The sequence below is a fragment of the Clavelina lepadiformis genome, chromosome 3 (genome assembly GCF_947623445.1).
Source record: "Clavelina lepadiformis chromosome 3, kaClaLepa1.1, whole genome shotgun sequence".
Taxonomy (NCBI): domain Eukaryota; kingdom Metazoa; phylum Chordata; class Ascidiacea; order Aplousobranchia; family Clavelinidae; genus Clavelina; species Clavelina lepadiformis.
This window is the reverse complement of record NC_135242.1, coordinates 985,748-999,506: the sequence shown is the minus strand read 5'-3', so window position 1 is coordinate 999,506 and position 13,759 is coordinate 985,748. Positions and strand designations below refer to the sequence as shown.

Sequence of the window (13,759 nt, the reverse complement as noted above, 5' to 3'; positions counted from 1 at the left end):
AAAATGATTGTTTAACCAGGTTAAAAACTCAACCAAGCAAGGCATTTCGATAGGTTATTAATCATCATTAAATTAAACAATGCTGAAGTGGTTTCAGCAATGTTTATTGTGTGTGTGGCAGGTGTGGGTTAGTTCAGGTCAAACTGGTGTGTAATGTCATTTCAGATGATTTCGTGTGTACAATGTGTACTTTTTATTTTATAATAGCCTAGTGGACAGAGACTTTACATTTTTCATGTTTTGTATTATTATGTCCCTGTGTCTGTTATTGTTGTCTTATTGATCAATTTTTTAAGCTCATCAATTTTTGCTCATTTTGAAAACAGTAAAGAGGAATTTTTGTTTTTCTGTGAATGATGGGTTTTTGTCAGAGCAGGAATCGAAAAGTTTTGAAAACGCAACAAACAAAGAACCTTGTGCAAGTAGTGCTTTAGAAAATTTTCAACAGCCCATTAATCAAAAAGGTGTAACCGGGAAATGTTGTCGTGAAACTGTGGCGTTTGGACATAATCAAATTATAACAAGTTATGTAATTGGCATTTTAAAAAGGGGATTGTGTGTTCCTCCAGTTAGAGGCAATTGAATGTTTAATCAGATGTATTACTTGTGGTTAAGCAGTTATGTAAACAAAGGAGTTTTAAATGTTTCAAATACCATATTGTATTTTTAACGTTTTGATGGTACTTTGGTCAAGAGCTTCGGTGACAATAGAATACTGTTAGATGTGACATAGTTTAAACGTAAGCATACATAAATAACATATGGCACGCGCCCATTGGTAAATACGACGAGTATAAAATCTAATGTTTGATAAAAAATGGCTATCTTAGGTTTTATATTCTCCCTTCTTGATTTTCGGATTATTCTGCTTGCTGAACTATACAGAATTGAAATCATTACTGAATTCGAGTTATGGCTTTGTTTAAAATGTGAAAAGATGGGGTAAATGTTTCTAATTCGATACAACCTATTCGTACAATATAACTACTGTATTAGACTTTATGAAGCTGGTGTTGATTTGAAGAAACATTATAGAGACAGCAAACGCAACGGAGTCAAAGACAATTGTCTATAGCAGTCTAACAGTAAGACAGTTAGTTTTGGCTTTAGGCCAACCTAAAAGCAATCCACACCACCATCCCCACAAAACCGTGACTTAGGTTGTCTGCATGAACAAGGCATGTTCACAAAACTCTTGCATCTTTCGTCTTAAACTGCTAGAGGCCAGTATACCTGTGAAATCTGCGGTAAGGAATTTGGAAAAAGGTTCAAACTTTAGAAACATAAGCGTTGTCTTCACCCAAATGAAACTGTCGTTATAAAATGTCAACACATTTGTGAAATTTATGGTAAGGAGTTTGTAAAAAACTGTGGTACGTACGTAACATCACACTATAATAGGATAAGCGTAGTAAGGCACATAAAAACGTCTATGTACACATAATTGCAGATCTAAATCTAACGGAACAAAAACTGACACTGTATGCAATGCAGAATTAATTTATGATAAAACAAATGATTTAGTTAGCGAAAAGTGTAGACTAATTACAGGTCTACGATAAGCGCGCCACCGGTATATTAAAGTCCCTTGAACAGAGCAGTTGTTAAAAAAACCATTAAGCAAAAATGTCCACAAACCCACCATTGTTCACCCTGTGCAAAGTGAAGACAAACACCGTCCATTGGAACAGAATAGTGCTGCACCATCATAAAAGCAAACCAGCGATTAAATAAGAATATAAACGAGTAAATAAATAAAGTAAAAAAATTCTGATTGAAAACGGTGAAACAGCAACATTGTCACGTACGTAAAATGGCGCAATTAACGTACATCTAGACAACGATTGTAAAACGGCATTGCAGTAGACTACCGGGATATCGCCGGGATATCGAATGTTAACAGGTTAGTTTTAGCCTACGTACAGCAATTACTGGCTAATATTTTAAGCAACATTTGTGTAAGTCCTCTCAGCCATGATTTTGTTACAGCAAAAGTTCTACATATCAATTGCCCATCAGTTTACGATTTCTCTCCACTACAGCATGGTGTGCCTCTTCGAGTGATGCAAACGTCACCAACGCTTCCCCGGCAGGTAAAAGCTGGTCATTGTAAAAAAGCTTAGTCGACACATGACAACTCCAATTATTCCCACTATTCCAACACCGGTACTTTTAATTTTAACGAACAACCAGCAGACGTTAATGTCGTCCCATGCTCAGATATCACCTGCGTATCAGCAGCCTATCACGCCGGGTTGTATTCGCAATTGCATCAGGTATATCCAGGTTTGTTTGTAATTGTAGGGTCGACCTTCAAGAGACGCTTTTATTCAACTTTGTTTTCCTGAGAAAGCTGGAATTGCTGGTTTAGATGTAAGCAAGGGAGGGTGTCACAAAAAACCTATGGGGTAAAGATACGTAGAAGTTTTCCAGTGTTTTGGAGCTGAAATGAACATTGTATTGATGGGGGGACACTGAACAGCGCGTCTGGTGATGGCTACTGAGAATAACCATTTGCTAAATAGGGTTAACAAATGGCTACTGAGTGTACCCAATGTAAACGATGGCACAATGCACCATAAATTGCATTTGCCACACAGAGTTATATGGGATTGATGGTGGATTTGGTTTCTGGACTGGCCTAAGCCAAGTCTGACTGTTGACTCCGAGCTAGTTATCTTGACTCCGTTGCGTTTACTGTCTCTATATTGCTTCTTAAATCAACACCAATTTCATAAAGTTCAGTTGTTATATTGTCCGAATCAGTTGTATCGAATTAGCAATATTTACACCATGATCCCACTTTCATAGTAATTCAGTACTAACTTCAAATTTACAGAACAATGGAAATAACTCAGAGAAGAGAGAATTTCCAAGATCCGTTTGTCAGAGACGAGAGTAAGAGCAGAGTACTAGCAAGTCCTGAAGGGACAAGCCCTTGCAGAGCCTCGCCGGCCAGAACATCCAGCATAACGATTTTAACCAAGCTTAAAGTTTTATATCATACACGTCAGCCAATCAGCTAACGCCATGTTAATTTATCGTTGCTACGTGTATGTGTGTACTATCTATTATTCTACGAATCTACGTTATCCAAACATTTCATCAAGTACACTTCAAACTTTACGCCGTAAAACAACGCTACTTGAAATACTTCAACTACCGTCAGCACGCTACAAGCTTTGCACATTATTATCTGCCTGGAGAAAAATCAAAACTTTTGCAATGCCAATATATATAATTATTGCAATGTTTCTACATGATCCCCACAGTTAACAGATGGCTACTGAGTGTAACAATTTGCTAAATATGATTAGTATTAGGCTACCTACGGTAACCTTTTGCTATTTGTAGATTACATTGGGCTACTTCCAGATTAAATTTGGCTACTTACTCATAAAATGTGTAATTTATGGGATCACGTGAATTGGCCGTGAACATATTCACCGGCGACAACTGGTAGTGGTCAACTGACCGGCAACAAATTGGCCGGCGATCAAATTAACCGGCGACAAATTGTCCGTCAAAAGGTCAAATTTCTAATTCACTATCTAGTCGCGCATCAGCTTTAATCCCAGCCAATTTAGTATGTGTATTGCAGTCAAGGTTGTCACTCGTAGGGTTTGTTGGCCCCTTGTAGGGTGTAGGGTGACCCTACGGGTTTTTCACCTTTATTCATAGATTTCCTATTGTTACATGCATTTTCCCGGTCTAGACGAGTTGTTTGATGAAATTATGAAACAATTCAGCACTTGCACGGTCAATTTACCCCCCGGTCAATTTTCATTCTGGTCAGTCTGTTCCCGGATAGTTTGTTCGCGGTCAATTTACGTCACGTTCAGTTGTCCCCGGTGAGTTTGTTCGCGGTCGATTTCCCGCGGTCAAATGTCATGGAACCGTAATTTATATATATACTGCCTTTGACTTCAGAAGACTACTTTTGCCGGCTTTTGGGATTCCCAAAAATCTGAAAACTGGTTAAATCCTAAACTTTACGTAAACATCATATAATTCAAAATAAATATTTGTGTATTTTTGTCTATTACGATTAATTTAACAATGCCTACACCACTGAAACAAATATCGCTTACTTAAAACTACCGAATTTCACTTCTTTTCGATGTATAACCCCTAAAATGTATTTTTTTCTTTTATGCTCGAATTTTAATATCGTTTGAAAAAATAAAACTGTCAATCAACACAGTCACAGGCTAATATGTCACAAACGCATGTTGCCTTAATGGAACAATGCAATGAAATTTTTATGCTTGTCAAGGGTAAAGCACACAGTGAAAAGCCTATAGGTCTTGTCGAAATTAACAAACGTTCGCAAACTTATCGGCCAATACAAAGAATTGGCCCTAATTGAAATATTTTTCACACAGCGAGGTCGGAGAAAATATTAATATATGACTAAGGGAGTTTTAATAAAAGTCACAGACACCGGATTTATGGGTGTAATTTAGTTACAGTTACGTTTGCACAATTGCGTTGCGCCGCGGAAATCGAACCCGGTGGTAGATAAAAATTAGATTAAACTAATGAACTTTGCCACATTGTGAGCTCTTTAGTCAAGTGGAAAGGCTTCCCACAGCGAGTCAGGGCCTTTGAAATGAATTGGACGAATTAAATTGAATCAAAATGTCCAAGTCCTATAACGAAACAAAAGCTGGGTATGACCTCACTCAGTCAAAAGCAATAAATCAAACCATCGTTGTCATTATTCTCATTTCTCACAACTATTGATCATCAATAAAAGTCATGATAAACGTAATTTTATACAATGACTTAACTGGAGCATAAACGAACCCATTATTTACATGTCTGCGCTTTTCAAAGATTTCTGTTCAAGTTGCCTCACCAAGACCCAAATTTATGGACTGCTGTTCAGTTTGGCAGCCCGCTTAAAGAACACATGTGGCTTGGACCGAAAGTTTTATCGTTTTTTAACTATTTTCAAGTCAGCCATAGTCGTTGATCAGATAGAGCTTAATAACAGTTAGAGTACAGTATAATGTTTCCCAATTCGCTAAAAAGAAGCCAAAAAATGTATTAGTAAATTTCTACAGGTGATATCAGTAAACAAATTAAAGACATTGAATAAGAACCAAATGACTGACATCGAGATGGTTGACTTTGTGACATCAGGTATTGTACACTAGCTTGTGTAACCGAGTGCGTACTTATGTAACCAGGTACGTGTGTTAAATAATTTGATATTCGTTTCTAGGGGAAGAGAATTGTGCGGGAAGGAATCATAAAGAAGAGGACCAAAATCAGTCTGACCTCCGTTTGAGGAAACATCGTGTTGGTTGCATTTATCGATAAAATAATAAAGGCAATGTCAATTTTACTGGCAAAAATAAAACATACCGGTTTAATCGTATCTCTGCAGGAGGAACAAGAAGGTGATGAAAATAAAAAGGAAGAACATTGCGACGATGACAGCTTCGTGGGCACGGGAAATGGACCAGCGTTGTCGGAAAACGCGACATTGGGCTCTTTTGAAGTAAGCTGGCTTTGGACATAAGTCTGCATTTTGAAATTTTTCATGTTGTTACGACTAATTATTATGAGTAGGCCGGCGAAACTTCATTCCATAGGTTTAGACGTGGCAACTTTTCTTGCAGTGCTTTGGTGTATATATCTCAGCGGGTAAAATAACATACCTGTGCCGAACGTAATGCTGCGTCAGTTGCGTAATGCAGTTTATTTTCCTTTCCCGGCTAATTATTTCATATTTACCCGAAAATGTATCGTTACAAGCCATTGGCAAGTAAGATGATATATGAAAATCAACTAATATCGAATGAGGCAAAAACTTGATAAAAAATTTTCCCTTTCAAAGTAAAACATAGGAGGTCACGCCACATCCTATTTAACCTGACGTTATGACAACGCAAATTAAAATGTTATTGCTTTTGATAAGGTGTCTATAAAAGATTTTAGTAATACGAATGCGAATTTTAAAAGCTTTAGTTTAAACGATAATTCATTTCATAGCAAAGCACAAACACCCATTAAATGTGTTAAAAATTAACCATTTTCGACAATGGTGTGGGTAGCCAAATACTAATCCGATTTAGCAAATTGTGACACTCAGTAGCCATCTGTTAACTCTATGTAGCAAATGCAATTTATGGTGCATTGTGCCATCGTTTAATTTCATATCAATCTTTCCGTGATCATGTCTCTATTTGTAGGTGCTGGCCGACACAAACCAATGTGCTGTTCATAGCATCATTGAAAGCAAAAGCAAATTTCGAGTGATCGTGGAGGGATTTATGAATGAGACTGCGCAGTTTGTCGAACAAGCCCAGGAAACTCTCACTCCAACTTGTATAAGCAGAGTTAGTCCATTTTATTAATAATAACTTTTTAACAGTTGTAATTAGTAATGATTAGGGCCCGCAAAAGTCAATAAAGTCAAAACTTTTTAAGGACCTCGTCTGACCACGAATCAAAGAATAAAGTTGTTTTCAGCACCTACCGGATTGTTTCTAAGAAGTTTATTGGTCGAAATAATGTCAAAACTTACAATAAAGTCAAAATTTGTTAAAATTTGGCTTTTTACAAAGTTTTTGTGTTTCTTGAGAGATATTTTTGTAAAAATCCTCGTGGAAGCATTGTAAGTCAGGAACTGCGACACAATTAAACCATATTAATAGGCGCCGAAGTTTACAAAATGTAGGGCGGAAAATTTAATGGGTTCATATGTTTGGGAATTTCCCGTGTCAAGGATTGTTGTAAAACCACAAAATAAGATAAAATATACTCATAATCAACGTTATTTGCGACAACAACCATGCTACAAGTTTTTGTTTTATATAAAAATTCTAGACTTGTTGGTTATGCTAACCTAACACTTATAGCTCAATTGTATTTATCGTCCGTGATTTTCTGCACCTCTTCTAGTTTTTCTCTCAGTATTCTCTTTAAATTCTTCGCATGCGTCGTCCCAAGGTTATTTTTGCTCATTATGTTTGTCTGTACACATGTAACACCAGAGAAAGGCAGAGATGGGAAAACACTTCCAACAAAAGCAGATCAGTCGAATCCGATTAATTGCATAGTCAATTTGCCAAGCCTTTTTATGCGATTAAACGAATTATGCGTTTATGCGAAAGTGCAAATTCCACTTATTTTCTTACTTGACGTGCGACGTTGGTCACGTGTAAAGACGTCAACACGCAAAACACTAACGTTTATTGTGTATAGCGATCATTCATTCATTCAAGCACGCAAAAGATGAAAACATGCTTTCTTGCATTTGTGTTTTTAAGCGCACAAATGTGGCCATGTCCGCCCCTTCAAACTGTAGTCGTTGGCGAGTTGTATGAAGTACATGCAGAACTTATTTATTTTTTGGTGTCGTCACAACGATTGCGTCAGCAGAGCTTTCTTTATTGTTGTTGTCTTTTTCAACTTGTTTGTTTCGTAAAATTTCTTCACATATTACGGCATCATCTTAACGCAACGCTTAAATGAAACTAAAACAGTGCGAATGTTAATGTGTGCGTATTGACAGCCACGTGTTAATGCTTAAATTGAGCATTGTTGGTTTCATTGTTTCGTAACAAAGCGCACCATAAGTCACAAAGCTTACGCATTGCGTGTGCGCACCCAGTACGCTTTGTTTTCAATTTTATCTTTTAAAAACTTTTCAATAATGGAATAAATTATCTTCATTTTTATTCAATTATGCGGATTATGCGATAAACCGAAGTATTGTCTTTACAAATGATAGACTACGCCTACGGTTTAGGACTTGCGCCCTTTATGCGATAAAACGAATTATTTGATTATGCAGAATGCAATTAACCGGATTTGACAGTATAACTTTTTGAACATAAAATCGCTATTACTTGTTAGAAAAATCCAGGGTGGAAAAATCCACCCTGTCCACCCAAGTTCGGCGCCCGTGATATAACCCAGGTCTCCCCAAACTTTTTTGTTCGCGACCCCTTTCAAACTTCTGAAGTTTTCCGCGACCCTTCACGTTTAAATTGATTAGCAATGCGAAATATACATTAGTCATTCATTAGTGACATTTATTGAGATGCAAAGACTGAATTCAAGCAACCAGAACTCAAAGCCTACTTACTACTTTACACACATGTAGGCTACTGCAAACAAAAAAGCACACACATTTATTCAGTGTGATTGGTGCGACTGCTTTCTGCTACAAAGCATGTCCAGCCGTGGCTCAATATCTGTTCATGCTGGTCTCAAGGCGGTTTCAATGTTGATTAGGCTGGAACGATATTTTGTTTTGATTGTATTTTGCACTTCGTGTAAAATTGGTATACGCTGAGCGACCCCTGAAGTTCGTTACGCGACCCCCAGTATGGGAAGCCCTGATATAACCTATAAAAGCAGGAAATAAGTCACGATGTCCACTTGGATCAGCAGTAACTTTTATTGCAGATTGACCATTGTTTATTGATCGTTACGTATTTAAATAATTCTTATAAAACACTTCCACTTTATAAACGTGGTATTTTCGAAGATCAACAGTTTGGATTTTAGGAATAGCCTACTGACATTCTGTAATACAAAAATGCCTAAGCAAGTTAAATCGTCTTCAGCAAAACTTAGACAGATTTTTCGAGATTTTTCTGATGAATTTAATGCAACTCCCGGGGGTGATTTAAGGTGCCATTTTTGCGAGGTTATAGTGAAGTGCGATAAAAAGTATTTTGTTGAAGGCCACAGGAAAAGTAAACACCATCAAGCTAGATTGGAGCAACAACAAGCATTCCCTGTTTAATTTTCTGTTTATTAGAATTTACCATGCGGAGAAAATCGAGGCAAAGTGCCCTTTTCACAAGGACAAAATAACACAAGCTACCTAAATCTATCGCCAAAAAACACGACGCACTTTTTATAATCCATAAAACACCTTGAATTTTCGACAAAATATTACGATTGGGTCTGAAATCGACAAAATATTATGTTTGGGTAACTGGAGGAAGAACTGTGTCCTCTACAAATAAGCAATTTCGTTAGGTCAAAATAAAGTCAAAATTTGATAAAAATAAAGTAAAAAAAATTTTTTTAGGTCAAAATAAAAATGGCCCTAGTAATATATTGCTGCACTGCATATTAAAGAGTATCTTTGCTTTCAGATTGTTGAAGATTATGAAAGAAGAATCGAAGTTAAAGGTATCCAAAATTCCAAATCTTATCGTTTGTTCAAAATGCTTTGGTTGTTATTAGCAAGATAACATAGAAATCATGAAATATGTTGCATCAGAAACGGATGCTACTCGAGCGACGAGGAACAAGTCAATCACTGATGAGGAGCAATCTTCAATCAGTCCTACTTCCACGGTCAGTGTGCCGTGGAAGCAAGAGGAAGAGACGTGAGGGTGCAGAGCAACCCCAGTCACTGGGTGCTGCCTTTTATGTTCGAATTCTATTTGGCCACAGAAAAAAATTCTCACCGATTTTTGCAGTCCCAGGTCTGTCCGGTCAGAAGCAGAGTCAACCAATCGCCACGCATCGGTGCTTGAGGATTCCAACAAAGAAATAACAAAGTATTCACGTCGCGTGCTACTCGCTTGTACAGATTGATTTTCTGTTATAGTTTCGTAATGAAGCATTTTTGTTTAATCACAGAGATCACCAAACTATTGTGACATCATCAAACAAAGCACGAGATGAAGATGACGGTGCTAAGTCGCCTCACAAGGAAAACGAAATCGCTGAGTCGAAAGATGACGCTGAGAACATAGACAATGACACGAACGATAAGTAATTTGCTTGTAGTGAGTTTTTGTGTACAACTGGTCATCGTGACGTCATTCCACTATTTCTCATACAGACCCGCTGATAAATTGAGTACAAAGGTTTACGTCGCAGCAAAGAAAAGAAAAAAACATGTGAGTTGAGGAGACGGAGCACACGGACGCAACCAACCTTCTTCTTATCGTTAATTTGTTCTCGTTCAGGTGTTTTCTCCGACGTCGGATGCAAAACTCATCACTGGAGTGAAGAGGTTTGGTCGAGGCAAATGGAAAAAGATATTCGATCATCTCGACTTCCCGCCGTATCGGAAACCAGCTCATCTCAAAGACAGGTCACATTTATTGCACTTCCCGGTTGCGGAATAATTTTCTGTGTTTATTTAGTTGTAATTACCAGTTGGCACTTTTTTAATTTGATGTTGATGTGGCTTATGCTTGACATCAATTCCCTCATTACAATGATTATTGTTGCACTTATTATCCCGCGTGTAACTGATGTGGAAGTGTACATCAGTGTTGTGGCCAAGTCTTCTTTACGACTTGAGTGTCATCGAGTCTATTCAAGTTGTGACTCAAGACTTGAAGATTTTCCTGACGTCATACTATGCCTTGCGTTAAACCGGTTATCAAAGCATCATGGCTCTTTCCAAATTAATCTGGTTGATATTTTTTGGAGAAGAGTAATTTCTTAGAAAAATATCTGATTACCTATTTGTACCTAAACTTATTTAACCTAAAAATGTAACAAAATATTTTTTACTTGAAAATGTAAAACATTTGATTTTGTTGCTTAAAATTTTTTGCCGTCTTGACTGTCAACCAGACTCGAGTGAAGTCAAGTGAGAATGTGACTAAAGATGACTCAAGTCAATACAACACTGGTATGATACATGACTTACATAGAGCATACTCATGTTGCTATGTATATATGTTTAGATGGAGAACTCTTCAAGAAAAAGGCGATGTTTTAGTGTCTGGTGGATCAGTTGTGATTCAAGGGATAGTGCAAAGAAATGCCTTCAACAAATTGGAAGCATCAGGTATGTTTGGTGATGATTAGGACATTTCAACCCATGGTCGTTGGTTGGGTCGTCCTAAATTCATTCTTAGTTTAATAGTTTGTGGGTTGAATCGGCCTGGAACCAATGAACATGTTATTGCCAGTGAAGTATTTTCCTGCCTAATTGTTATATTCTGTGTCATGTGTTCCTTTCTGTGCAGGAAAGCTGTCAAAGTCATCTGAAAGGTGCAGGTTATGATTTATGAGCTATGAGATTAATTCTAAATTAAACTCAAGTTTTTATTTATCCATTTTTTGCGGTTTCATAAGTTTCGGTAAAAATTATTTTCTTAACCTTATTAATGCGATGTTATTTTCATCTATTTTGACGATAGACTGGAACAATCCAGCTCATCATTTACTTTATCCCACGGCACTGATACCTTTGCTTCTACGTCAAGTGAGTCAGATTTCTTTTTAAAACTTGTCACATTACTTGAATCACAATGTTCTTTAATTGTTATTTAGGCACTCCTACAATTTGCTTGAAAGATATCAACAAGTATGTCGGTTTCTTATTCTATCTATTTTCTATAAAACTGACACATTTCTGTAAAGTGCGTATCTTATTAAATATATTATTAAAAAAAGAGATGTGATGTAAGATGTCTATTGCCCAGGAACGACAAATTATTAGAGGAAAATACAAGCCTTAATGAAGACAATCCACCTGGTAGGGTATTGCCATTTGTTAGTGTCAATGTAAATGAGATATTATGCTGAGAATAATTCAAATTTTGAGTTGGTCAAAAAAATTTTTGCAAGATCTTCGTGAAAGTGGCAACAGTTTGTCAAATAATTCGGAACCCAAGGAGACCTTGCTCGTTGACAATGAAGCTGACATGAGTCCTGTTAGTGGGGGGAAAACTTTGAGTCCTGTCAAATCGGCAAAGAAGGGTAAGTCCCGGCATGTGGTTATCAGTCGAGCGAATAAACAATTACATTTATTTACCATATGACCAGTGTTAGTAGAATACATGTCCAGCCCATGGGTCCTGGACCACTGGTGAGGCACGAATATTGAATGCAAGTGCAAGTGCAATGAAAGAACAATGAGAATTATTAACCACCTTTGTTTCAAGTGAGAAAACGGAGAATATGGGATGGTTCTGGGGAAGCCATGAAGTGGGACGAAGAAGATCCGACTCCTCTGTTCGCTTCGAGTCGTTCGAAAACTCGCACGAAGAAAGTAAGCGAAAAGTTTTTTGTGGAAATCTTATAATTTTAAACGGAGCAGCATGGAAATAAAATTTTCTCAAAATTTTGTTCAGCCTTGGACAGACTGGGAGGAGGAGAACTTGATCAAAGGGGTCCGGAGGTACGGCAAGGGATGTTGGGCGATGATCCTCGACCAATATCGATTCCAGAATCGTAGCGCCATAATGCTCAAGGATAAATTCAGGTCTTATCAGAAAGTTTGTTCCAGTCACCAGCTTGCCCTGCTAAGTCTGGCTTGTTGGTTTATTTCTATGCCCTGGTGACCCTTGTCAGTTTTAAGCTTTTAATGAGGTCTAACACAGCTGTGAGCCAAAATGCAACTTACGCAATGAAATTTTTCTGCTTCCATAGAAATCTATCCTCAAGCAACCGACTGCCCCGAGACCTCTTGTGACGTCATTGTTTATGCTTCTTTCAAATATTTTCCTTTTCGAATCTTTCATTTCGTGTCGAATAAAATCTTTCACAAACGACTAGTTGTTGTGACTAGGACGGACAGCTTTGAGATCACGAGGAGAAAGTCGTTGTTTCATCCAGAAAATTGTCGTTCACTGTGTTCGTCCATTAGGCCTAGTTTCAAGAATAATCGCTCTTCTGGCAAAAATAATGGAGCTGGTAGAGTCCCCGAGGTTTCCTGTGAATTTTCCGGAGCAAAAAAAATTAAAAGCCCTTCATCTTCGCCATAAGAACTTAATTACTAAGAGATTGGAAACATTGAAACTTTCATCCCCGCATATTATGCAGCGTCTCACTTTATTGGAACGTCCGCATGATGGTGCTAAAGGTTAGCGGTGAAAATTTAAAAAAGGAAATTTCTGTCGATAGATTGCGTCACCAATCGCCGACCGACGCAATTTACAAACCTGCTCAAATTGGAAATCTCGCGTTTGCCTGCGATAATGTGCTTGCACTTCGTATGACCTGATTTAAACTTATTACATTGACGTATTGTTTGCCTTTTGTTAAGCTGTTAACTATCTCATATCCATTGATAACTGATTTTTAATTAAAAAAACGTCACCTTCTCTTCTGACGCAAACATGCTTTCAGCTGCCATCATTGAATCGTCATTATTACGCGATTTATGCACCACCTGCTGGTTAGACCGTCCATTAGAGCCGACATACTGGAAATCAATTTTTACCAAAGGACGCCCCACGTCATAGAGAGAAATAATGAGCTAATAAAGACGATAACAACCACAATTTCCGCGATTTTTCGCTCAATACAAAAAGACTAAGGCTTAATCATTGTGAGCTCTTTAGTCAAGTGGAAAGGCTTCCCACAGAGAGTCAGGGCCTTTGAAATGAATTGGACGAATTAAATTGAATCAAAATGTCCAAGTCCTATAACGAAACAAAAGCTGGGTATGACCTCACTCAGTCAAAAGCAATAAATCAAACCATCGTTGTCATTATTCTCATTTCTCACAACTATGTGGCTTGGACACATGTGGCTTGGACGTTGGACCGAAAGTTTTACAGTTTTTTCAACATTTTTTAAAAGTCAGTGAGAACAAAGCTTTCCTGCTGCGTCAGCTGCATAAGGCATTGCATCATTAACTTTCTAGGGCGCTTATCTTAGTTTCTTTTGTTCTAAACTCACCATGGTATAATTGATAACGTTTTCGATCGTTAGGTCAGTATCCCACGGTGAATTAACTTTACGCCCTATTTGTCTCATTTAATTCGTAAAATTTATGGTTTTGTTAAACCGAGTAACCTATTTCTAG

General features: G+C 37.6%; 1 protein-coding gene across 1 annotated transcript; it reads left to right on the top strand.

The window, feature by feature from the left end:
• The first annotated feature begins 5,088 nt into the window (after nt 1-5,088).
• Nucleotides 5,089-12,500, top strand: LOC143450386 (uncharacterized). Its single transcript, XM_076950907.1, has 19 exons — nt 5,089-5,148; nt 5,231-5,307; nt 5,396-5,509; nt 6,204-6,350; nt 9,129-9,165; nt 9,257-9,365; nt 9,459-9,539; nt 9,622-9,756; nt 9,827-9,884; nt 9,954-10,081; nt 10,686-10,789; nt 10,971-10,995; nt 11,145-11,209; nt 11,278-11,311; nt 11,430-11,482; nt 11,575-11,706; nt 11,892-11,998; nt 12,081-12,211; nt 12,379-12,500. The coding sequence occupies exons 1-19, from the start codon at nt 5,112-5,114 to the stop codon at nt 12,419-12,421; spliced, it is 1,617 nt and encodes a 538-aa protein (XP_076807022.1). The 5' UTR covers nt 5,089-5,111; the 3' UTR covers nt 12,422-12,500.
• Nucleotides 12,501-13,759: the final 1,259 nt, after the last annotated feature.